General features: G+C 40.0%; 1 protein-coding gene across 1 annotated transcript; it reads right to left on the bottom strand.

Annotated features, from left to right (window-relative positions):
- Window positions 1-936: 936 nt before the first annotated feature.
- On the bottom strand, window positions 937-27,187 carry col26a1 (collagen, type XXVI, alpha 1). Its single transcript, XM_015951410.3, has 14 exons — window positions 26,836-27,187; window positions 26,605-26,724; window positions 26,194-26,297; window positions 10,005-10,066; window positions 9,812-9,929; window positions 9,279-9,365; window positions 9,075-9,194; window positions 4,437-4,508; window positions 3,564-3,616; window positions 3,424-3,477; window positions 1,872-1,907; window positions 1,753-1,797; window positions 1,595-1,679; window positions 937-1,290 (listed from the first exon to the last, which is right to left on the bottom strand). Exons 1-14 carry the CDS (start codon window positions 27,006-27,008, stop codon window positions 1,151-1,153), a joined length of 1,269 nt encoding a protein of 422 aa, XP_015806896.1. The 5' UTR covers window positions 27,009-27,187; the 3' UTR covers window positions 937-1,150.
- Between the last annotated feature and the right edge of the window lie 240 nt (window positions 27,188-27,427).

Below are 27,427 nucleotides of genomic sequence, written 5' to 3'. Positions count from 1 at the left end.
CCACAGTCCAACCCACAGGGGGCAGCACCAAGATGCTTTTAGACCTAGACTCTAGATTTAATCAAGATGCACAAACATGTCAAAAGTGCACATAAACTGAAAGATTGCAATTGTAAAGACCCAGTTATACATTTTATTAGCAAAAAAAAGATTATTTTGGGGTTAAGTTACTCTTTAAGTGCACAGTAAGTTCTACCAGATGTGTTATTCTGTACAGTGAAGTTCATATATTTATTTAAAACTCTTGAAAAACCTGTCTCAACACTAATGTAAACATCTTTTAAACTAATCAGAATGTTACATGTTTGCAGTGTTGTCCCCCCCCCCCCCCCCCCCCCCTTAGCATTAGCGAGCTGTTTTGTTTAGCACACACATGGGAGCGCCATTGATCTTTGCTGCAGTCTCCTCCAAAATGCCTGTAACATGTGCAGCTTGTAAAGGAGAAAACAAAAACTGTAACATACAAGATTTATTCAGAAACAAACCGCTGGGTCTCTCAGAGACGTGTACAGTAATCAGATCTGTTTAGACAGAAATCTCAGAGGCTGTTTGCAAACAAATCAACGTAATCCTGTCAGCTTCTAGGTGCGTCGGGGCTGTGCCAAGTTAAGGCTGAAATTCAACTCCTTAGGCAACTTTTCATTCAGTTCTCCAGATGTGCTGTCTTTCCAGATGCTTTTGATTTCACTTAACTTTATTTTAGGCAGGTATTCTGGGAGAAGCGAAAAGAAGAGAAAATCAAAAACTACACTGGACAGAAACACAAGAAGAGCCTGGAGGTTAACTACAACGCGTTCTGTCCAACTTTCAGGAACTTTGCAACCTAGCCAAGAAAAAACTGATTCATTTGCTCATCTGACAGATGAGAGACGCCAAAACCTCCATCATTCTTTATGAGAAATGTGAGATATGAGATCATTCTCTGTGCAACAAGTTGTAAGTGATTGTACAGTTGTGTAGCAGCACAGGATGATAAAGATTAAGAAATCCTTTAATGTGGAAGAGATGCTCAACATCTCAACAGCACTGGTTTGTGTCAAAGTAAACAAACATCAAATAAAGGTACAAGGATCAAATACGTCAGTGTCCAGTTGTGTGCGAGTTACGATCTTCTTCAAACTGATACACACACAAAAAAGACACCACAACATTAAAGTGGGACCCGTCTTTGTCTCTGGTTTAGCAGCGGGTTCTGAGGGAGGGTTTGGACGGGCTGACGGCGCTTCGTCTTCAGGCCAGGAAACAACAACGGGTCAGAGATGCTGCCAAATCCTGAGCCCTCAGAGTTCTCTGTGTAAAGAGCATCAAAAACCTGAATCAGAAACATGGCCTCTGCTGAAGAAAAACCTACCGTCACATATGAAGTCAGATCCATCAGAATGAAGCCATCCTGGTTCTGAGGTTATTGTTTTAACTTGTTGATGAGTACAACTAACAGCACAGCATCATGGTTTTGTTATCTTATTGAGTTTCAAACAAACAAACAAAAAGAGGAAAATGTCGAGTGAATTTGATCATTTTTGATCATCGTCCATCTTCCAATTCGTTAATGTGCTGTTTGTGCATTTTCCTCCCGCTGTTTGCCTCTCCTCACCATGAATGCCCATCATGTGCTCCAGGATCAGAACCCTCTCTGCCAGGATCTTTAGGGCCTCCCTGAGCTGCTGCACGGCTTCACCCTGAACAACACCGTCCTCTTCATTAAGGATCATTCTTTAAAAATGAAGAATAGAAACCTGTAACGTCTCCTACCTCGGTCAAACCCACTCCTGGCTCTCCTTTAGGTCCCGGTGCTCCCTGTAAGTGAAATAATCTGGTTGTGTGAATGCTGTGTCAGTATTCTGCTACACATTCGTGCACCTTCTACTTACAGGTAAGCCCTGCTCGCCTGCTCCACCTGTAGGCCCCTAGAAGCACCGAGGAAAAACTCAGGATGATTTGAAAAGCTTTAATTCATTGTCCCTCTGGCTAATCTGCCTCTGCACCTGATCTCCAGTCTTAAATTATACTGATAAAAAAGGGATCGTGTTTAAAGTCAGAGGAGACCTGAGCAAAGACATGGCTGTCCTGATTAGAGAGGCCTGGTCTTGGATGAGAGAAATGTGGATTAGTCACGCTGAGACTTTGAAGAAAAGCTCATTCACCTTTAAAGTGTTTCAGATTTCAGGAGGAACATTTAGAACCCTAAAATATTCTGATAAAAACAAACTGTCGTTACATGTCAGCAAAACAAAGTTTATGTTATTTGGAAATAAAAGAAGTAATAAAGAAATCTATTTGACTGTTAATGAAATAGCCATTGAAAGAGTGTATGAAATTAAGTTTTTGGGGATATTGATTGATCATAAGCTCTGTTGGAAGCCATACATACAATATGTGTGTTCTAAATTAGCCAGAAGCATTGGGATAATAAATAAAACAAGATATTCTCTACCACAGAAAGCACTACACACACTTTATTGTACTATGATTCTACCATACTTATCATATTGTGTCGAAGTATGGGGCAATACTTATAAATCTAATTTATTAAAGATTTGTGTTCTCCAAAAAAGAGTGGTAAGGATAATTATAAATTCTGGATATAGAGATCATACAACTCCATTATTCTATAATTCCAGATTACTCAAATTTTTTGACTTAATTCAATTTAAAACTGTCCTTGTACCGTATAGGGCCATGATGGGTGTACTGCCGTGTAATTTGCAAAGGATGTTTAAAACTCATGAAGAGGGTTATGAATTGAGAGGCGTTAAAAACTTCATTTTTCCATTATACCGAACAACTATGAAAAGTATGTGTGTATCTGTATGTGGTATCAAACTGTGGAACAAACTTGATGTGACTTTAAAATTATGTAAAAACATTAGATCATTTAAAATGTTGTATAAACAACTTATAATTGACTCATACATAAATAGCAAGTGATAAAAATGGTAATTGGCTTCAAATGGAATATTTTGTTTTTGTTGTTTATTGGTTTTGTTTTCTTTTTCTGTAGATTCATGTGAACAATTGTTTTGTAACTGTCTTTTTATGTAGCAACTAGCAAGGTGAAGATAGAACGACCTGCATAAAGAAAAGTTTTTTTTCTTTCAAATTTGTTAATGTGAGCAAATGTGATTTATTAACTGAATTGGGGCTGGACTAGATAAGCTTTTGCTTCTTCCAGTTCCCTCTCAAATGGTTTTATGTTATTGTATGTTTTGTATTGTTTCATTCAACAGCATATGTTTATCGTATTCCTCATTTAAAAAAAAAAAAAATTTTTGTATGCACCAGGAATATGGGGGAGTGCATATGCAATTTCATGTTTTCGATGGTTTGAGATAAATAAATAAATAAATAAAATATATATAATAATAAAATAAAAGATAAACGTGCTCATCCAGCCTGATAATCCAATAACAAGCAGAACTTTACCTTTTCCCCTGGATCTCCTTTAAGACCAGGACTGCCCGGGAGGCCCTCTCTGCCCTGGAGTCAGACAAGCACAGGTGTGTGTGTGTGTGTGATGCCAGTCACACAACGATGTGGGAATGATTACAGTAACAGAGACTCACATCCTGTCCTGGCAGACCCGGTGTCCCTGCAGGTCCTCTTGCTCCGGGGGCGCCTGCAGAGTCATTCATGAACCAAAACACACAGAAAAAAACAACAACAAAAACACACATTTATGTTCAGATTTAGGACCAAAACACAGATAAGCCCAGAAATAATCAACATCAAGACTCCTCCTTCTGCCCGTCTCACTAGCATGGGGAGCAGAGCTTTCAGCCGCTCTGCTCCCCGTCTCTGGAACTCACTCCCCCCAGACATCAGAAATATTGACAGCTTCACCCTCTTCAAATCCAGACTCAAGACACACCTGCTCAAATCTGCCTATGACCTCTGATTTTATTTGAATTGTTTTTTTCTACGTTCTTTTCTTCATTGTGTTTTATTGTTGTTTTAATGTATTTTACTGAATGTATTTTTCCTGTCAAATGACCTTGGGTGTCCTGAAAGGCACTTTTAAATAAAATGTATTATTATTATTAAGACCATCTTATACCAGGAGGATTTGTTCAGGGTTTAATAATGAGTACATTATCTACTAAACAATCATCTTTTATTAGATATTTAATATCTTTGTATAAAATATTTATTAAATATTGAATCTTTTAATATTTTGGGTTGTCTCACTAAAACATTGGTGAAGGTTTAATCTAAAAATTTACTTTCAGCTGCAGATTTGCAGCAAATAGTTTTGTTCTTTTTCCACATTCTGGGGTCAAATGTTTGTTTAGTGAAAATAAATCCTGCAATCTCTCACAACATGTGCATGAGATAATGCAGCATGTCATAAAACACATTTACTGTATGCTTCATTTTTGACTTTGTCCACGCGGTGCTGTTTTCTTCCAGCTTTGACAGAAAGCAGCTCGTGCTCTTACCCGACGGACCAGCGGGACCGGGGGGACCAGCTCTCATCTGAGGAGCAGGAAGAACTTGACGGATCAGGTCCTCTGGGCAAAGCACAACGTCACAGACATTATTGCAACTTTCAAGAATATAAATAATGTTTCATAGCTGTAAACATTTTTATGATGCACAGAGAAACAAATATTTTTATAGTTGATTATGTTGAAAATTCTTATTGTACATCTTTGGAGTCAAATGATTACACTCAAGTGAAATTTTATTCCATTTCCTGATTGGATTACACAAAATTGGAGTAGCTGCAGACGTAGCCCCGGCCAAACACGCCCCTATGTACGAAACGCGTGCATGTACGAAGACGAGAACTTGCATGCATGTTGCAAGAGATGGAAATGACGGTTCAGGTAAAGACAGATTTATATTTTTACAACTTGCGAAGATTTTGTACTAGAAATTTGAACGTTTAAGACATAGTTTAATAGATAGCGCATTCGTAATTTTTTTCTGAAACACTTTTATATAAAATTAAGCATTATTGGCAGTGGGGGAAGACGTTATGGACGCACATTTTTTTAATATAATTTTTAATGGGCTACAGTACATGCAAGCCTTTTGGCCAAAATAAACGTAACAATAGGCTATTTATTTGACCGTTTATGACTCCTCATCTAAAAAACAGCAAACTCACGACGGCAATGTGGTAGCCCGGAGGTATTCTACAAACACAAGAACAGTGCTAATGCCTATATGTATTGTTTTCACATTGTTTATGACAGCCTCTAGGTGTAAATGTCATTTTTACTAATTGCTATTTATCTTTGTCTCATTAGTGAGAGGCAGCTGATGTCCTATGCCATGGAGCTGCTCATATACTCGGAGAAATTCAGAAAAGCTCTGGACTCATCTGAATTTTTGAAGAGGCTGTAGCATTGTGTGGACATTTATTATTATTATTATTATTTTGGAAGGTATTTGTAAGGCCAATAAAAGCTGTTGCTGGGCATTTCATTTGTCAGAACTTTTTTTTCTAAAGCCAAATTTTTCTGCTTTTGTGTTTACAGTATATTCTTTACAGATTAGTGTATGGTCAATATCAGTTTACTAGTCTTGTGAATCGTATACTTAATGCAAAATATTTTAGTAATTTCTAAATCAATACATTTTGTGTCAAAGGGCCAGCATTTATTCCTGTTAACATGCATATATGCACATGTAAATATGCCTAAAAATTACACATCAGCAGCTTCTCACTGTAAAGAAGCAATAAAAAATCATAACTAGTAACATAAATATTAACTACTCACTTGTATGAACTTAGACCCACTGTTAGTGCCTGTAATAACAAATGGTTGAAAGTTAACTGTTGCTGTAGGAGGCATGCTCCCAAATATGGAGGCCAATGGGCTTAAGGGGTTAATTAAAACGATTACCACTAATTACTTTTTCTGATATTTTATTTTATTGCATTTAAAATAAACACTTGCACATACATTACTCACCTGCTAACTTCAGTAAGCATAGGTATGTTGTGCCTATTGTCCGGCAACTGATTATTTGTTGGTGGTATCTGTGTTTTATAATCTCACTGGGGATGGCCATGAAGTGTGTATGCAAGAGACAAAAATAATCTCACTGGGGATGGCCAAAAAAATCCATACATTCATATTTAAACCTGGAGTCCTGTCTGTTTAATTACATTATTACTATTTCTTTATTTATTTTCTTTCAATTGTGTTGTTCGCTGGGAGGGCCGCCGTTATTGAGCTCGGGGGTAGCTCAACAGGGGGGGGCGTGTTTTGTCGGGGGGGGGGGGGGGGGTACGTCTGCAGCTAGGTATTATTGCAAAATTGAACAAAAAGATTGTCACAGTGCGAGCAGAGGATTGGACCCAAAATGCAGAACACAACAGCTCGAGGCAGGAGAGGTCGTTTAAATAAAAAAAAATCCTTTAATTAGGATGGGAACTGAAATAAAGACTATAGGACACGAGGTCAAAAATCTAAAGTTCTGTAGACAAAACAAAAGCTCTCACATGAGCCAGGATCTATTGTAACTAGAGGGGGACAAAAACAACGCTGCCAAAAGACAATGGACCGACAAACACAGGGGGACAAGACAGGGTTTTTAAACACAGAGGGGGGTAATCGGGAACAGGTGACAAGTGTGAGGAGTGAGATCTGGAGGGAAGACAGGTGCCATCAATAACCTAAATAGGGGGAAAGAACTAAGCAGAAGGGACGATAAACATTAACCTATAAAACACTGAATAACTAAACCTAAAGACTAAGGGCAAATATAAACAACTAATAACTAGAGGAGGACTAATACAAAATCAAATAGGAACTACCAGGGAGTGACTAGAGGGAAACATGAGGGAAAACTAGATAGAGCTGGGGATCACAATGAGACACAAGGGGAGAACCTGGAGTGAGCACAGGAGGGGGCTGGGGACCAGAGGGACACAGAACATGACAAAAATCTTTCATTAATTAGTAAGCATACATAGTTTGAGGTGACTCACAGAATATCACTAAACTGATAGGAATAGTAATAAAACATCCACAACTAGTAACATGTCACAAAAACATCTACGCTGAATTATTCAGGCTTATTCAATCAAAAGGCTCTTTATAATAATGATAATAAATAATGACAACCTAAATGTTCAGATTTTATCTATGACATTGACATTTTCTACCTCAGATGTGTGACGTCTAAAGTCCTTTGGGGTTGATTTATTCTTTTTTTATTACTTCACAGTTTATCAGATAAATTTGACAAAAAGCGCTAAATGACAACTTGTTTTGCAGCACTAAACATGCATGTGCTAACTGACTATAATTTGGGCGATAATAACATTTATTTGTCTCAGAAACACCTTACTGGATGTTCATCTACGTCTGGTGAACTTTTGGAGTCAACTTAACTCAAAATGGTCACCAAAAATGATCTCAGAAAACACAAATGTAGCTGTAACGGCGATGTTCTGAGCTAAAATGTGTTAGTGGCTGAGAGACGTTTCTAATGCGTAACCTGATGACACACACATGGACTTTCATTTATTGTTCTCTTTTGATCCACATCATATTTGGAGGTTTTCCTACAATAGAATGTGATCAAACTGATACAAACGGCCAACACAAAGAGTGTTGTCATGGTTTTGGTGAGGCTTATTTAATTAACTGAGTTTAATCTCTCAAGAGCAAAATAAAGACTCACTGGCCCCCTCACCTGCTGAGGTCTCCTTCAGGTTGTCATGGTTGCACGTAAACTAAAGCGAGAAACAAGTGCATCTGTGACCACGATCTGTAAGTGATCTCCACTGTGCATTAAGTTGTGAAGTCTTGAGCTGCAGTAAGAAATAAAAACCATAATGGAAACATTTCTGCTCCAACAGCCCACAGGTCTGTTTAACGTTACAGACTAGCTCAATTAGCCGCAAGGCTCGATTCTGCTGCTTTCAATTCAGAGCTGAGGATAAAAATCCGTCTTTAAACTCTTTATTTTGATCTCAAACACTTGTTGGCATAAAGTCTGAGACAACCAGAGACTCGGGCGGCTTAAACCTATGCAGATGCACGATGGTTGGACTGAATCCAGGGTGACGCGGACCAACTAGATCAGCTGTTGTGTCTGAAAATTAAAGTGCTCCAGTGTTGGAATTCTGTCTTGTTCTCAGCATGCAGGATATTTCTGAGCACATTTATAAATTCAATCTGAAACCACCTCACACTTCCTTGACATATGCTCGGAGTTAGACCCCCCTCGTGTTGAGACAGCGCTGTTACATTATGGCTGCCGTCCACAGGAAAAAAGGGCTCTAGAAGGAGCAGATTTCCCTCTGGAACTAATTTTCTAATGCTGCAGCCTCCTCAAGCCTGGCTGCCTCCCCCAGAAACTCCACATGAGTGGCAGACTATCTCCTCCTCTGTTCAAAGCCAGCTCTGCTCTTGGCTTAAGGCCTTGGCCAGTCTCCCCTCCCATGCAGAAAAACGCAGATTGTTGTGCTGACAGCTAACAAATTAGGTCTGATTTACAGCCAGTTGGCCCCCCTACGCTTACATGGTCCCACAGACCCAGATCTACACAGCTCCAGAGCCGCAGAAACAGTCCCAGGCTCAGAAAACCAGATGCTGCCAAAAGCCTAATCGGAGCCAGCAGGCCTGAGGTAATGATGGACCTCTACTGCCTCCCTGTGTTCACGAGCAGGCACTGAGTGTGATAAAAGACATTTATGGAGATGTTACAGATGGTGAAAAGGCTGTGATTTAATTTTAGCATGCAAATTAAAACATCTACATCATAAATCTCACAGTAAAAGACATTTTCCCTTTGATTCTGCCTTTTTGAAGCTCCCACACCTCATCTAGTGATTTACACAACATCCTTTGTTGGTGGTGGTGTTTAATGAGGTTCATTGTGGCTCAGCAGCAACAGAACACACTGGAACAATTACAGAACATCTATGCCAGTGATGCTCGGGGGAAAAATCTACATGACTATAAAGTTTTTAATGCAAGCTAGAAGGAGTTTCTGCACCTGTCATTCTCCTCACTGATTCCTGTCATGGTGACAAGCATCAGGGAGGAGCAGAGAGATGGATCTGGGGTGTTTCTGCATCAGAATCTGACTCTGCATCTGAAACAGCTTACCCTGACCATCCATGTGGAAAACGTCACCTCGCGTTTGGATCGGAGCAGAGTTCGGTCCTGATGGACCAGGTGGACCAGGAGGGCCAGTTTCTCCTGGTTCACCTCTGTCACCTTTTGGCCCTGAGTGAAAATCGTTTAAAAAAGTAAATAAATGAAAGCATCTGATACAAGTGATTTTTGGACTTGATGATTGTTTTTTTTTACCAACAGGTCCTGGGAGGCCCGTTGTTCCTGGAGGACCTGGAAGTCCTGGAGGTCCAATGGGTCCTGGAGGACCTCTGGCTCCTTGTACTGCAGAATAAAAGAGCAATTTGTTTATTTCAAATTAGAAGAAGAAGAAGAAATGTATTTATATAGCACTTTTCACAAACACAGGTCACGTAGAAAAAAGATCTCTGAAATACAAAATCCACAAATATTGTTAATCTATAAAATCTAGAAATTCTAATCTAAACTGTACCTTTGGAAAATAATCACCAATTATATCTGTCCTTTATCCTTTATTCATAATTTTTTATTTGGACCCAAGAAAACTTTGTAAGGAAAATGCAGCTACATTTACGGGTAGAAACAGAATGTTTCTGCATCATTTGCGAAAAGCTTTTACTTTGTTTGTTTGCAGATAACTCAGTTTTTATAAAGTTTCAAAAAAGTTCATCCTTCTTTGTTTAGCTCATGTGATATCTGTCCAAATAAAGTTAGCTGATTTTGATCAAAATGGCGTTCATCTGTCTAACCTGGTGGCAGGTACGGCGGTGGAGTGGGTCGAGGTGAGTCCACCTCATTTTCTGCGGATCCCTTTGGAATTGTGCTGCCTCCCGGACTGGTCGAGCGGGCCTCCTCTAACAGTCTGATCTGAGACGGGAGCAGCAGATGTCAGACACGTCTGTCAGACATAAAGACATCCATAAAGACGTCTAGTGTCCTCACCTTTGACTCGATTGCGTTTATCCTGCTGTTCATGTCGTTGAAACTGGTGCAGTTAAGACATTCTGGAACAAAGATGCACCAACAGAGAACATTCAGTTAGCTGTGTTTCAGGTTTTATTTTTTTCCCCACCATTATTTGTTTTATTTTTTCATCCTGACAACATCAGCTGATGTCTCCATTAAGAAGCCAAGCATCACACAAACTATAAAAACTGGAGGTCAGAGTTTATGAGGAATTCCTCCTTAAATCTTGTCAAAAATATTCTTAGATTTCTCATAAAAGCTGTCCTCGGCAGCACAGATGGTCGGAGGTTTCTCTATTTTCATGTCCATATAAAATTTTTTTATTCTAGCTAAAATAAGAGAAACTACGGAAGCATAGCGGTGCCACCCAAAATAAAATTAGAGTAATATCACATGGTAACGTTATTGTTTTAAAAATGTAACTTTAACATTTGTACAATATATTATCACTTTCTTATATCACATTCGTACAATATACATATTTATCTAGATTGAACAATATAAAAATTATATTGTACGATCATGATATTTATATTGTAAGAACGTGAAAATGATATTGTTAGAACAATAAAGTTAAGGTGTAATAACGTGATATTGCTCTAATTTTATTTTGGGTGGGTGGCAACTCTACGCTTCCCTACTTATCCAATCCTAAACATGTCACAAACATTTTGCACAGGGCAGGTGTAATTTACAAACAGGTGCCTTCTGCAGAGACCAGTAAGAAAATTAGCCAAAGACTGCCGCACATTCATGATAGTGTTCTGCAGGACTGACCACATGTTTGTGCACACGGTGCAAGGCTTATGAGAATTATTGAAAATGGGAGATAAGATGTGAATTTTGGATTTGAATATTTTGACTGATGAATTTGACTGAAGGTTCTAGATCTTTTTTCCCCTCCTTCTAACAACTGCAAAATATTTTTGTGCTTTTTTATTGATCTTGTTCACCGCAATCTTTTTTATTTTAATCTTCTATGAGTTTGGATTTCCAGCTTTCAAAACACATGACGAAACCACACACACACACACACACACACACACACACACACACACACACACACACACACACACACACACACACACACACACACACACATACTCTATCTCTACAGCAGTTCCATCCTTGAGCTGTAACCCAAGAGCTTTATTATAACTTCTTCACAGAAAAACCTCACATTTCCTCTAAATCTAACCATCCTCCGGCTCACAGGAAGTGAGGAATGTCAGCTGTCAGTCCCACAGATGGGACCCACCCACACTGTGGTCATAGCAAGGATGCCCAGATCAACCAACAAATGGCGCTCATAAATAACTAAAGAAACAACGAAAATGACCCTAACAGCTCCGGTCTGTCTCAGAGCACCATAATCAGTCCCGTCCTGAGGTTTCTGTCCCACTCAAATGGGACGTGGGATGTTTTTGTGCCACATTTGAGTGTCCACACCATCACGAATGTGAAGTCTAATGTGGATGTATTTTCTCCATACTTTGTTTCAACATCTCATCCTGGAGCGCAGCCACAGACAACCATCATAAGTTCAATCTAAAACACATTTTTATGGATTCATCAAACCAAAAGGCTGAAATGACCCCACATGAGGGGCTTGTTGTGGCTGAGAACCCTGAGGTTTCCTTTGTGACAGAGAGAGGACGATAAAGATTAGCCGGACCGCGGGCGATCCTGCGCTCCACAGTGTGACAGCTGAAGTGATGATTTACTTCTATCTCCTCCACATCTATTTATCATCAGCCCAGAGGAAGTCTCCACCCTCTGACACTCTGTCTGTAACACAGCACATAAATCTGAGAGGCATTCCAGCAGTGATGATGTGTTGATGTTCAAACTTTAGCCAAACTAGCGGTGCACTAGAGTCGGTAAAACGCTGATAGGACCAGCCTGAGAACTGCTGCAAAGCAGACCAATATTCATGCTTCCCGGATGATAAAGACTTTGGTTTTTAACTTTTTTTTTTCTCCTTTCTCACAAGCATCAGGATGAAATTTTGTGGAACTGAGTAAAACTCATTAACAGCTGCTGGCCGTGAAATTCTTTACATTTGTGTTCACGTCTGTAACAACTGTGCAGTCATTATTCTATCAAAACGTCATGTGGTCACAAGCTTTTTCTCTAATTACTTTAAATCGACACCCTGTTTGTTTTACTGGCCTTCATGTTTGCCAGCTTTTATTCAGATTTCAGTCTCTTTTAGGCCAGATGCTCCAAAACTCACTGTTATCTAATCGGGTTACATGAGCGAGTGGAGGACTCAGTGTTGCTGCCTTATTGATGTGGAAAATCTCAGATAGCCGAGTCAAATATGGGATTAAAGTAAGAATGAATAACTATTTTAGGCTATGAAGTAATGTGACAAGTAAAATTAGCCAGAACAGAGCAAGGAATTTCTCTTAACCAACAATGAATTAACCTATTTGACAGATTAAAAAAAGGAGCCTTTCTGACTTGCAGTGTGGGAAAAATGAGAACCTCCTGAAATAAATCCTATAATGACAAAATAATTTCTTCAGTCTTTATTCGTATCAATCAGGTTGATTCATTAACCAACAAAAATTCAATAATTAAATGAGGAATAAGAAAATATTAGCCTAAAAAGTTTCTAATGAAGAAAAAAAGAATAAATCAAATTTAACTGAAACACTAAAATGGATTACCTGGATATAAAATGCCAAATCAAAAGTGGTCAAACTGGTCATTATATACAGAAAAGACACAGGCTAGTTTTGAGTTCCACTCGCATGATGGTGGACATGCTGTGTCTAATCCATTTATGTCTCTAGTCAGAAACTCTATGTGTTCTTTTGCCAATGTGTTGATGAAGACTGAGTAAAAGATCAAATTATTTTTGTTTTTGCTTTTTTTTCAAAAAACATACACATTTATTAGCTTTATTTCATCATTTAATGATTTTAAGCTTACATAAACAAGCTAACGCTAACCATAAAGTAAAACCTAAGCCTACAGCAACCAATGAAGAAGTCACATATCAGTTTGAGATAGTAACATCATTTTAGAGGTTTATACATATAATAGAAAACAGAAATGATTCTATAACACATGTTTACATTGCTAGTCTGTTGCTAATTAGTAATTTTGTTCAGGTTTTTAAAGAAAGATAAAGCTTCTGAGCCTATTAAACAGGAAGTCTTGTAAACATCCACATGTCTGTTAAAGCTTTAAACACCAGTAAACTCCAATTTTGTTTATTTACTCAATAAGACTTTGAAATCCAAATGCAGGCTAACTTTGTTCTAAATTCACAACGATTTCTGGACAAGTACCATTCAGACTTAGCCATTAGCTTCATTCTCCAGTTATGATTAGCTAACTTCACTAATCTATGAATATAAAAATATGGGGTTCTCATTTTGTCTTAACACACACAAGAAAAAGCCCCACCATCACTGATGTGAATCAAAGCAGAAAGCTTTTTTTCTAAAGACGATGGGCAGGATTTTGGTTTCGGATACACTTTAATCTAGTTTGATTAGAAAACCAAACTTGTGATGTGCCTGAGCTGTTTGGAACAATCCCACAACTACAGAGTCTGTTTGGATCCATAATTGCACCATCGCAACATCAGAAAGGGTTATTTTGTTCAGGGCTCATGGGAAAGACTCCCAATCATATTGTTTCTAGTGGGAAACCAAACAAATAGAAAAAAGCAGAGAGGCTTTCTGCTTCAGTGACATAGAAGAATGTGTGTATCTTAGCAGTTTTGCCAGTATTCACAGGCTACAACCTATTTGATTTGACTGAATTCCTTCAAAATGGTGCAGAGGTCAATAATTTCCTTCTTGAAAATACTCGAATTGGATATAATAACAGCACATTTTAATGACATTAAATACCATTAATAAAAATATCAAACTACTGGATGATTGATTCATGGAAACACAATTAGCTTAACTGTTGAATCTGGCAACAAAATCCATGGCATGTGGACTCCTCTGATCCATCATGGAAAAGCGCTTTTCGGAGATAAAGTTTTGTTTAAACATCAAAGAAAACAAAAGAAGGAATTTTTTCTATCTCAGGAAACTGCAAAATATAAAAATAAAACAGATTAACAAGCCATCCATTCAAATAACGTGTGATTTACAAGACAGCACAGGATTCTTGGGAAACATTTAGGTCAGACTCTGGTCTGGTCTGATGCATTTTCTACTTTGAGTTAAATCAAAGAAACCCCGCTCTTTTCTCGGTTTCTTTTTTGCACGCATGCAGACATGTTCACCACCTCAACCACAACACAAACCATGACGCACACAGCTGGGGACGGTCCTTCCTAATACGACATGTTTGTTCTGCCTCTGCTTCGATGCAATGAAACATCCTCTTGGGTCATCTTCTGAGTTGCTGTCACATCGTTAGGATAAACAGGAGGTTGTGTGCCAAGTGTGTGTGTGTGTGTGTGTGTGTGTGTGTGTGTGTGTGTGTGTGTGTGTGTGTGTGTGTGTGTGTGTGTGTGTGTGTGTGTGTGTGTGTGTGTGTGTGTGTGTGTGTGTGTGTGTGTGTGTGTGTGTGCAATCCCAGAAAGCCTTATAGAGCTGGCTATGTTCCAAAAGCCTGTTGTGTGTCTGCCTTAGCCAACAAGTGGTCAGCTATTGCTGGCATGAACAGCTGGCACACACACACACACACTCACACACATTTGTCCTGCCACAAACTCACTCGCTAAATCACCTGACCACTCTGACCGCAGCGGCTGGTGGAGGAGGCTGAATGAAGCTTTCTTTTTTTAAAAAAACTATGATAGACAGTGGGAGCATTTAGGATTTTAGCTGTGATGAAAGCTGCCAGACCACACATCATTCTATTAACTGGGACTCTTTATAGCAAGAAAAGAGCATGACAGCATAATAGAGCTGAGCACACTGTAAGGCTGAGTGATCTTCACACAACAGGACTTATTGCAACAATAAAACAACACGCTGAATCGATTCCAGGCTAAGAATACACCCCGTCTTTCTGTAATGCCACCACCATGATCCCTATCATCCATGAGCCATCTAAGCATGATGAAATGTTATCTACATGTCAATCCCAGCTACAGATGGATGGACTCACCAGTGCACAGACATACAGTCATGGTGCTGCTATGAGATGACGTTGTGTGAATTTTCTGGAAAAGATTGGATGAAACATGAGCTCCATTCCTAATGCTCTAACGGTTTTCCAGTTATGTTCAATAAAATGAGAGGATGACTTATTATGTGACTTCATTTTATAGCTTCACTCATCAAACATGGTTTAAACGGCTTCTTCTTAAGTCTTTCCTCTCTTCTGATTGGTTGATTCCTACTTATGAGCATCCCCATGGACTTTTTCCAAAGTCAATTTTTGTCCCCTGCACTTTTTATCATCCCAAAACAATATTACGCTATATCAAAAGAGCCTCTAGGCTGCAGTTTTACACATTTTTTGTATACTTACCGTGAAGATCCCCCCATCCCCAGGGTCCTGATTTTGGTTGTGTGCCTTTCAATTCTAAAGTCAAAACTACGTCCATGAGCATCCCCACAATCTTTAGCTATTGTGGAGCTAATTCAACCTTCATGCCTCCAAACCAAGCTCCCACATTGCAGCTCAAAAATTGAGCCCAACCCGGAAGTACCAAAAATTGCAGTTCCACCCTCATCCACTAGGGGCTGGTGTCAGAAGCGAGCAAATCCTCATTGACTCCCATGTTAAAAATACCAATTTCACAGCAGAAATAAACATGTTTACAGCCTGGTACCAAAACATGTTTTTTGTTTAAATGATCTAGTTTACTCTCATGACAACTCTGAGGGGGGTGAATTTTTTTCTCACTCTTCTGTTTAAGTGTATTAAAAGCCTAAAATTTTGTATAATTAATGAGCATCAGACTCACGTGACTACAGAGCTAGCTCCGTGGAAAGGCCTCAGTAGAGCCTCGGCCTGGCTTGGAAACTGCTCCGGGATTTTGAGTCTCTGTGTTTGTGTATTCTTTTTTGGATATTATTTGTGCAATTGTTGGACAAAATGACTTGCTGTGTCATTAATTGCACTACTAGAGCGTCCAAGGAGTCTCCACTTCATTTTTTTCGGTAAGTAAAATTATATTTATGTATTTTAGGTCACTGCCGAGCTGAGCTTGGATTTTAACATGTACTGTTTAACCATGAGATTTAAATGTAATAGGGTAAAACCCAGTGCATTTAACATAATGCTGCACTTTAGAAAATGGGTTGAAATATAACATGTTGGTGGAGCTGGGTTCCGACTATCGGCTTGTGGAGCTCTTCTCCCCTCCCCGCAGCCCGGCGTATCTCTGTCTGATTGCGGCTTCTGTCTGCTGCGCGGGCTGCCGGCTTTCAGCAGCTTTCGGGAGACCTCTGTGTTCCACCCGGTTTTACCCATCGGTCAGCCCAGCGTATCTCTGACTCAGAAGCTCTGGTGTTGTGCACAGTTAACTCCAGTTGTAGGTAGGTTGCTACCTCCGTTAGCTTAGCTCCCACCTCCGCATTAGCTTTGGGTTAGCTTCAGGTTAGCTTGTAGCTAGTTCGACCGGGTGTCGTCAGTTGATCCCAGCCTTACCCCCAAATTACACTACCTCCGCTCCGCTGCGCTCTGCTCCGACACGAACGCCGGAGCAAAATCGGTCCCTTTGTAGTCAATCAGAGCAATTCCACTACTGCGGCCGTGCTCCGGCAGTGCGGCGCCGTGCGTCGCCCTCTGTTCCGGCGTCCGGCAAAAATAGAATCGATCCTATTTTTGCCGGACGCCGGAGCACCTCCGCAGTAAATGGACAGAAATTACAAACGCCCAACAGGAAAAGGAGCGAGCACAACTTCCGTTTTTCACAATACATCGATAAACAAAAGGCGTTTTTTGTTTCATATGCACAGGTTTAACAACTTTTAACAACTATCAGTGGCGGCTGAAGTTTAAATGCACAAAAGTAAGCCATAAATACAGTTTCCACTATCAAAGTAGTCACACTTTGTTGATCCAAACACTGCTGATCTCTCAACACAAATGATGGGCAGATTAAACAGTTCATTTCGATGCTTCTCTCACACAACGGGGGTTTGGATCTAACTTCCGCGTTTATTGCTCGGACTGTATCGCAAGATCTCGAAAATCCCGCGCATGCTTGTTTGCCCACCTCAGGTCTCCGCACCGGAACGGAGCCGTTGTAAAGCGGGTAGCAGTAAAAATTGAGTTCGGAAGCGAGCGGCTGCGGAGGGCGGGGGCGGACCGGAGCAGAGGTAGTGGAATTTTGGGGTTACAGCCCCACCCTCAGCTCCACCTCTCTTCCCTTTTGTGGAATTGTCTGGGCTTGACGGAACCTGTGACACGGTCAAAATGGCGGTGGTGGCCAACTCCCATTTTAGCCCAAAAACGTATTATTGGAGCCTGTGGAAACCCATTGTCCATATATTTATATACCGATGCTCCAAACACTGGATGCCAGGTAAATTTAAATGGGGTAAATTATGAAGTTAGCTAAATAAAAATAAAAAGTTAGCTTCATAATAAAGCACATTAATGGCAAAGTAAAGGTTTATAAGGTTGTGTTTACATGGACGTTGGTTTGTAACTAGCTCAGAACTGATCTGTAATTCAAAAAAAATCACTCTAAACATAATAGATGTTTTTTTTTCTTTTTAAAGATGCAATATGTAAGAATGACAACCTGTGATCAAATTTAACTATTTTTCAACGTAAAATGTTACTTTTTCATTGCCATTCCCATGAGTTTCGTGGCCGTTGCCAGTTACGGATTAGTGCCAGAAGATTCTAGATGACAAGCAAAGACGAGTCATTAAGATAATTAAAAACGAAAGAAAACAATCTTTTTTGTAGCGCCTCTCAAGATAAAAATCACGAGGCGCTTCATAAAAACAAAAAATATAAAAATGTAAAAAAATTTCTAAAAATTATTAAAAATATGTTTAAAATGAGAAGAAATAAAAATTGTGAAGAAATGTAAGGAAAGGGAGAGAAAAAATGAATAGGAAATAGGGATGAGTGGACCCCGGGAAAGGTGGAATAAGAGCAGAATGAGGAGAGGGCTGTGACAAAGTAGATAAATACATTGTCTTATCTAGTGTTAGCACTGTTGGGTGTTTTACGGTAGGGAACACCTACTACACTTATTACAATAATATTTCTTCGGGATTAGAGGAAGTGTGGTTGTTTGCCATCTTGCTGTTATAGTTTGAAATGACTCATTAAAGGAAGTAAAACAACACAATTGACTCATTATTCACTTAACACATATAGTGTATACTGTAATGTTGAGTTGTTATGAAAAAGTAGCTTTAAATGTTTTTAGAGCTGACTATTTGCTTCTAATTCTCTGTTAGCGTTGTTAGCTCAACATTAGCCTCTAGCCAGCTTCATCGGTGGCTTCTTAGGGGTAAAAAGAGAATGTCTGGGTCGCTCCTGTTTACTGGTACAACTCTAGAGCTTTTTGCCTCCCGGTGTTGAATTACAAATGCCGACGCTGTTGTGTTAGCTTGCCGGAGACTCTGCAACCTCATGGGTTCACTGATTGTAAACGGTAACTTCCCTTTTATTTACCTTTTTAAGGAGAAAAACGGACAATACACCAGCCCACTGAGAAGAAACTCTTTTTCAGACATTAGACTATTTTTACATATTGCTCCTTTAACGTTAAAAGGTCTGAACTGTTTTTGAGCTCCTAAAGCAATCAAACAGGACCAAAACGGCTTCAGATATCTGAATATGATTTACTAGCTCTTAGTCTAGATGTAATTTTAGACATTTTCTCAAATAAACAAACAATATATTTACAAAGTACACCAACTAAATGTTCTGGTTCTTTTTAAAATATTAGAAAATCTGAGGATAGTTCTCTTCACACCAGCTGTGAGCTGTTATTGTGGATATCTGAAAACAAGAAACTTTAGAACAGAAAGAAACAAATCTTCTGAGGAGTTTATTTACTGGCTGAGAGGTTTAGACACAACAAATGTTTCATAAATGAATGGGAACTTCTTCAACGTACAAAGAATCAAGGCTCAAAACTCATCCATCCTTTGAAGCAGTCTAAACACAAATTCCCAGTTTTTCATCTTCCCATTGCTTCCAAAGGGGATTACTGAGCCTTTCTGCCTCAACAGGGTCCTTTTTTTATGTGGTAAGACTCATAATTTTGTTATTTAATTATTCCAGTTTGTTCCTTACTTTCATTCAGCGGAATGCCTTGCAAATTCTAGAAATGTTCTTCACCTAGACATGTGAAAAGGGCATCCTCCATAAGGCAAATCAGGATCTAGCCCAGATATCCAATAGCTCCATGCAGGTCAAAGGACACCCTCTGACCCATATTTGAGCCCAAACGGGGATGTAACCGAGACATCAGTCATATAGCTGAGGTCCAGAGGAGCACATGTGGGACATGGTTCTGTTATATCACTTTATTTCAATGAGCAGGAGATCTAAAGAAAGCAAGATGAGTGGAGAGCAACGAGGAGATAAAGAGCGCCATGGCAAAATAACCAGGAGTCTTAATGGGGATGAGAGGAGGACGAAATGGAAAACTCAAAGGTATGTTTGAGTAATAAAGAGATAATCCTTCCAGCAGATTTCCCCTTGCTTCTTTCTTAACTGTTTAAAGAAATGAAATAGTGAAAAAATGTCCATATTAACACATTTGACATCCTAAAACTTCAGCTAGATTTTGGCTTCTGAATAAAACATAATTTGATAAACTTGCATGAAAACTGTCCTGTGTGGATTTAAAACATTTAAAGTATGTTTATCCATTAGATCAAAAGTCACTGTTTTCATCAGGGGAGGTCCTAGCACTGATTCTTTTTAGATTATGTTCCTCTACAGACGTGCGCGCGCACACACACACACACACACACACACAATCCCAAGCTAATGTGATCATTTGTGCAGGTATGGTGCCGGGGTGCAACTGTGACGAGGCTGGTGAGGTGGTGGGGAGAACGAGGAAATTACAAACACATTTCTCTCCTAAATGTGTTCCATGCCGTCACGTGTTAGCGCAGCTATGCTGAAAGTAAAATGTAGAACCTGAGAGATGCACGCGGCGCAGCCAGCACAGACCCAACCGTCGACAATACAAATGCATCGAGGTGTTAGCATAGCGTGTGCATCTCCAGAGAAAACCTGTTTTCCATTAAAAACACAACCATCCGGCCTCTGAGAGCAGCACCAGGATGTTACGGAAGTCATCAGGTGTGTGAATTTTGAGATTTCACTTAAGATTAATAAAAGTCAGTGGAAATGTTTAAGAACATTCAAATGAATTGTACAAGAAAATCTACATTTTGTAAAATCAACCACTATGTCAAACTAATACTCCAAAACACAGATTTTTAGGCTGTGAAACAACTTCTCAATGACCTAATTTTGGCTTTGTGTGGTTTTTCCATCCATCCCTTATCTACTGCAATCATTGGGTGAGATGAGGGGTACACCTTGGACACAGGGACAAACTGCAGTCACACACAAGGGCGGAAATCCCATTTCAATTTTGGGGGGGGACAATAAACAGCAAAACTTCAGAGCGTAATTTTTGGGGGGGACATGAAAAAAAATGCTCTCTACATACAACACTGTATGTCCTTATAAGAGACTGACCTGAGACTCTGTGCCTGTGTCTGACAGGCTCTGGCTGCCTGTGCTCAAGTGACTGGACTTTGCCTAATGAAACCATTTAGAAACAATTTCATAGGCATTTCATTTCTTTCTTATAGAAGTCTTTATCAAAATGCAAGTTTCTACTTACTTGACGTTCTGGAGCATTAAAATACGACCTGATGTCTGCCGTTTTTCGTTTCTCTGCCATTTCAACTGACCTGGTCTGCTGACAGTTGGACAGCAACACACACACAGACGGGATATTGTCATTAGAACGGAGCTGGAGGATTTTGATCAACAATAATATCTTGCCAATTTTGTACATCTCCATAAGCATCCTTTCTTTTTGTTTTCATTTCAATAACAAGACTGTGGCCTAAAACGGAATAAGCAATTCAGAATGAAGATTTAAAAGTAGATCGTTAATAGTTGAAGCAACATGTCCTGAAATGACTATCTGACTAACAGCTACACGTGTGGACGGATGCAAAGCATTAATTTTAAGTACTAAAACAAATCTAACTTTTTCACAACAAAGAGAGAGAACATAAATGTCAAATTAAAATTTTATTAAATCACATAACATGAAAGCTACTATCCAAATAGTTCCATATTGATTTTAATATATTTCAAATGTTCCTTCTAATTATGGCTAGAAAAAATAACAAACTTCAAATCAGCTTTCACAAGTCAAGTATCAGAATGACTGAAATCTCTTTAATAAATCATAGAAATGTTTGTATGCTATTAGAGAATAACTGTAATATTTAATAACTTTATCTAAGTCCGACTGAACGAAAAGATACACAAAATCTAAAAATATGTTCTTGAAATATTTGTTTCATTTTAATAATAAAAATTAAAAACATTTACTTTACAAATACACTAAACATATACATACTCTGTAGTTTACCTTTCAGTTTAATCGATCTCTCACTTTTCTCAGTTTTCATAGTGTTTTTGGGTCTGTGTGGCCAACGGGATCTTTGGCTCTATGTTTTTACACTGAGAGCTTTGAGTAACGTGCCTCCACCACACATTTGCTGCAACCAGTTCATCCCTAAGCTGCACGGTGCACCTGCACTTTGACATATTGTGAACAACTGCAGAGCCTGGGGAAGACGTGATAAGAGCGGTTAAACGCTGTGGTATTCCATACATCGGACCAGTTAGTTTTGATTCTACCATATTCATCTGCTAAATAGGATGAAATGCGGACATTTTCGTCGATCTATAAATGCTCCGCAGATTCCAGGGGCAGACCGTGAAAGCGTACGTGTCTGGAAAAAGGAACTTTTGGTTACCTTAGTGGATGGATTAACAATAACGGAATAATCCTGGAACGACCAGAGAACATGAAGTGACAACTTTTTTTTTTTTACTGTGATGGTGTGTGATAAATGACTTACTGCTGGAAACTGCTGGTTTTTTGATTCCCGGCTCCTGTGAGCCTGCGGGCTGCTGTGAAGCTGTGAGCGAGGCAGAACGCAGAACCGGCAGCCCCGCCCGTTGGAAACAGTGCGTGTGGACCGACCGTACCAACTTGAGGAATTGGGGGGGGGTGGACTATAATTTTTCAACAGTTAAAAACACATTATTTTGTATTTGCAGACTAACTTTTACGTTGTGGTTTTAGAAGAAAATACAGGTTTACTGATAGCATTTAAACATTTACAATATCTTTTGTGGGGGGGACAACTTTGTGTGAGGGGGGGACGCGTCCCCCCCATCCCCCCTGGGATCTCCGCCTATGGTCACACACTCACTCACACCGAGGGACAGTTTAGAGTCTCCAACTAGCCTATTTTGCTTTTTTTTAATCTTTGAGTAAAATCTACAGAATGCCTGGAGAAAATACATGCATACATTGGGAGAAACATGCCATCTTAGTGCAGAAAGTCCACACATGGGATTCAAACTGGCAACCCTTCTTGCCCCTAAGCAATAGTGTTACCAACTGCACCACCTACATGGTTATTCTGACAGAAAAAGTGATATTCCAGCTGTACCGCTAAAACTAGCTTCTAAAAATGCTATTTGTGGTGTTAAACATTAAATTTTGTGTAAATAAACATAAATGGGCTGCATTGAGCCGCAGTTGTTACCACTGTTGCCTCGCAGCAATAAGGTTGCAGGTTCGAAACTCGGCTGTGGCCTTTCTGCGTGGAGTTGAACGTTCTCCCCATGTGTGGGTTTCCTCCAGGTACTCCGGTTTGCCCCCACAGATCACAACATGCCCTACAGGTTAAAAAATGTACGTCGCTTTATGTTTATGTTTATTTATTTAGCAGACGCTTTTATCCAAAGCTACTTACAATTTATAACCTATAGGGCATGTTGTGATCTGTGGGGGAAACCGGAGTACCCGAAGGAAATCCGCGCATGCATGGGGAGAAACACACAACTCCACGTAGAAAGGCCGCAGCCGAGTTTCGAACCTGCAACCTTCGTGCTGCGATGCAACAGTGCTAACAACTGCGCCACCATGCAGCGCTTGGGAAAAAAGCGTCTGCCAAATAAATAAACATAATATGTAAACATACCAGCAAGATAACAGCTTCACTTGAACTTCAGCAGATTCCAGCTATTTTAGGACCTTTTCTGTCTCAGTGTTGCTCAGGTTACAAGTTCTTCAAAGAACTTACAAGCATGAATTGTTTAAATCTCTATTATTGAATGACTGTGGACCAAAACAATAATCTCCATTATGTGCTGCAGAGATCTTGATGTTAACAAGCATCTGACCTTCTTGAAGAAAATGATTCAAGATTAAATAGGAGACTTTTCAGAGGTGAGAGACACCCTCTCAGCTTACACACTCTCGGCTCTCACAACGTCTCCACGTCTCCGAGGGGCCTCTGGGACCTCTGAAGCGAGGCCAGAACCCCATCAAACTAAAACCAGAGGTGATGTCATCTTCACTGCAAGGCTGTCCTCTCTTTAGCTGATAAAATATCTGGATCCATGCCCTGCGGCAGAGGTTTTCTGCTACAGAGGGCTGCATGTTCGGTCTTGGAAAAGTAACATAAAGACCCCAAATAAATGCACAAACACACACTCAGAAATGTGCTATCAGCCAAAAACCGCACATGCTGAAGGGAACTGGATGACTGGAGGTGTTTGCATTTACTAGGAGATTGATGGCATGTTTTATATCTGTCTGTTAAACAAAAACAAGAAGATGGAAACCAGTTTGGGAAGGGGGTAGAGTGAAGCAATTACACTGGTGTTAGGAAATTGGTGAAGTCTTACAACATATAAAAAAAAATATTTCTGCAAATAAATGACCTAAAAACTCCACTTAAAAGCAGTGGCGCCCCCAGAAATTTTTCATGAAGGGCCCAGAAAAGATTTTGGGGTGGCTCACCAAAAACGGTAACCTTGTGGTAACTCGTTGCATTGCTCCTTCATTCTCTTTCATTCTAAAACAATATGCATCCAACACATTTACCTCAAATCTGAGAAACGCAAACATTTCTGAAAATTAGAATAGAAAATAAATAATTATTTTGAGATTTATTTTTCAAGACTTTTAGAAGAGTTTAATGCATGTTGCCAGCTTCACTAAATCTACAGAGGTTCGTACTTTTGTTTTGAAAAAGATGAGCAGCAGCAACCTGTATATTTTTTGTATTACAATTAATTTATTTATTTACTCATTAATTATATATATGTTATGGGGTTTTACATTTGTGTCTCGATTAAAGAGGATGACTTTATGGCTTATTCAAACACAAACAGGATTTGTTAACATCAGGGGGTCTTTCCTGGGGTGGTCAGAAATTTTCTAGGAGTAGCCATGGCCCCCCCTGGCAACCTGTTGGGGGTGCCACTGCATAAATGTAGGCAATAAAAGACATTTGCATAAATAACAAAAACATTGCATTGTTATATGATTATGAAAACCAAACAACCTAAAGCAGCTAGTTTAAAGGTGGAATTGCTGCATTTTTAGCAGGATGACAATCTGGTGTGAGTTAGAGGCCTGTGTTATTTAAAGATAAGGAATATGTCTAAAAACAAGCTTCACTACGTGTGTGGAAACGTACTACGGCAAGAACAAATGAGATTTCTGAGCAGCCTGATGCTTATCAGGATGGAAAAAGGTTACCACCGGTCAAACAGATTATGTACAGCTGGAGGAAATTCAAGAACGTTTTTAGCCTCCCAGGAGCAAACGGTTGATCAACAGAGATCACTTTAAGAGCAACGCGTTTAAGGCCCATTGGAGCCACAAGGAACTTAAATGCATTAAAATCTCTCTGAAATGGATCAATTAACATCGGGAAAAACTTGAATAATTTGAACCACAGAGTGAACGTACCACTGGGATTTAAAAAAAGTCACTACATCTGGACAAATTTGAACTTTTTGTTTAAAAAAGGTCTTCAAAAACATTCTGGAAGCTTATTATTAACTAATTAAATGTGTTTTTAAATAGCCTTGCTGCAAAGAACCCTGATGTGGGGAAGTGTCCTCTGAATGCAGCCGTCTGGACGTTCTACATCTGCTCGAACCTTGTGGGACAGAATCATTTGACACTTCTCCTCACCTGGTTCCTATCTGCTCTGACGTCCTGCCTCCACCCATCAGCCTGGCCCTTCGTCTCATATGGAGACCATTCCTTCATGCTCTTTAGACCAAATGGCATAAGATAAACAGCTGATTACTTCTTCACACACCTCCTTTGGTATTACACAACCAACAACACAGCTGCGTTATTACATCCTATGGCTGCAGCTGTGTGTTCGTGTCTGTGCTTATTTTATTAGACTTAGAATGTGTTTCCGTGGTAAATCCCTTCCTCCAAATGAAGAATTCTGGAAAACGGAGCAGAGCGGTAAATATGACCAATAAGCAAAACTCGTCTGAATGGGTCAGTAGATGTCTGTAAAAAGCCACCAGGCCAGCTGAATCATTTTAATAGGAACAGTTCATACAAGCGTGGATTTTAAATAATGTCAGTCAGCAACACACTCAGCCTCTTTACAAGTCCCTGTGATGTTTAAAACATGCAAGGAAAGCAGCCCTGCCTTGAATCTCCTGCCACAACTCCGGCTCATTTTCCTCACGCTGACCGTTGTGGCTCGACCCTCCGAGTCTGTTTTCAGCTCAGAGTCTGCGGTCTGTGGGATTCATGGAGCAGCGCTGCCCAGTGCCGAGAAACCAGCTACTTTACAAGCCGTCCCTCAGGATGCTGCCCCTTAAATATATTTTGTTCCTTCCTTTTTTGGGAAGTTTTAGCCATGATGATATTCAAGGAGGCAAGGAAACTGACTGTGTTGTAAAAGAGGGATAAAAGTGAGAGAGAAGATGACGCAGAAGAAGAGGCATCTTCCAGAAAGGTTAAAAACCTACAAAACTAAGATCCTCACAGAATTTCTTCACTAGTGTGATAGTGAGCTCTCCATACCGACACCATCAAATGAAAAAAAGGGCTCTAATGGTGGAAAAGCTGTCCACTGCTGCTACGACAAACAAAACCTGTTAAGGAAAATGAGCTTAATTGTCCCAAAAAAGGAAAAGATCAACTCACCTTCATGACACTCATCTCCCACAAACCCAGGACAGCATCTCCACTCCAGTGAGGTGATCTGTTTGTAGGTGATCTTGAATAATGGCTTGATGACAGTCCTGTAGCTGGAAGAACAAAGGGGAAAAACTGCTATATTTTAGGGAAATTCCAGATGTGCACAAACTTAAATGCACAGATGTGATCAAAGTGACAAAGATCTGTTTTAGATTTAGCTTTGTTTATACACAACACAGCATTAGCTCTGCTAAGATCAACCCTTTCAATCTCAGAATGGGTGCAAATGATTCATGACAGTTTCAGGGTGTTTTGATCACTAAAGGAGCCCTGCTTCATTTCCCTAACTGACTGTAAACAGGAAACCAGCAGCACTGGGAGCTGAAGGGGGCAGACCAGTGAGGACTCGGAGGGTACCTGATGACTTTGGCACATGGTCCCGGCCATCTGCAGCCCAACACTCTCTGCACGGAGGTTTCGGTCCCGTTGTGCACTTTACATGGAACAGTCCTGGAGACGGTGTGCTGGCACCAGTTCCTGCGATGCACAATGAAAGAGATCAAAAGCAACTGGAAGTAACCAGTGCGATAAAAAAATGCTCCACTCAACACCAACAGAGTTTGCAGAAAGTGTAAATAAAAAGTGTACCTGAGTTGGTTCCGGGATCCAGAACCTGGTGGACCCGTGGTTCGGCTCTGTTCCGACTTGATGCGCGGTCGCTGCAGGCTGATGCCTGGAAAGTGATAGATGAACCCAGTTCCGAGGGAAGCGCACACTAAACTCACCCACACGCACAGCGCGTAGAGGTAAGACAAAGCCATGCTCTCTGAATGACAGAAATATTCAAAAGAAGTCGATGTTTTTCAAGTAAATCCGTCTTTAATGACGAAAAAACTACAGTACTTTCACAAAGAGGAGTAATCTAAGCAGATCCCGCTGAATCCATCAGTGGGGGTTTGTCATTTCTTGTTCCGACGAGAAACAAGCTGCCCCCCTCAAGAGCCCGTTATGAAGGACACTCAGCCATTTCCTATAGAATAACTTCTCTCTGACGTTTGACATCCAACCGAGGAGTCAAATATCCAGTGTGCGTAAAAAACGTGCAGACTGTGAGGGCTGGAGACGTGCGTAAAAACGCATCTGGTCTCAATTGAAAACAAAAATAAAATAACAAGATTCCATGTTACAAAACTCATGCTTTTAGTCTGTTTCACATTTATACCTTGATTGTTTTCACATG

Source organism: Nothobranchius furzeri, chromosome 13 (assembly GCF_043380555.1).
Source record: "Nothobranchius furzeri strain GRZ-AD chromosome 13, NfurGRZ-RIMD1, whole genome shotgun sequence".
Classification (NCBI taxonomy): Eukaryota; Metazoa; Chordata; class Actinopteri; order Cyprinodontiformes; family Nothobranchiidae; genus Nothobranchius; species Nothobranchius furzeri.
Note: the sequence above shows the minus strand (reverse complement) of the source record. Positions and strands in the feature narration are given on the sequence as shown.

What these genes read in the sequence shown, in the direction of transcription:
- col26a1 (XM_015951410.3), bottom strand. Translation starts at nt 27,008, where the DNA reads ATGGCTTTGTCTTACCTCTACGCGCTGTGCGTGTGGGTGAGTTTAGTG. An exon ending in GGATCCCGGAACCAACTCAG is followed by an intron (nt 26,725 to 26,835) that starts GTACACTTTTTA and finishes TGTGCATCGCAG; the next exon opens with GAACTGGTGCCAGCACACCG. An exon ending in CGGTCCCGCTGGTCCGTCGG is followed by an intron (nt 3,617 to 4,436) that starts GTAAGAGCACGA and finishes ATGACTCTGCAG; the next exon opens with GCGCCCCCGGAGCAAGAGGA.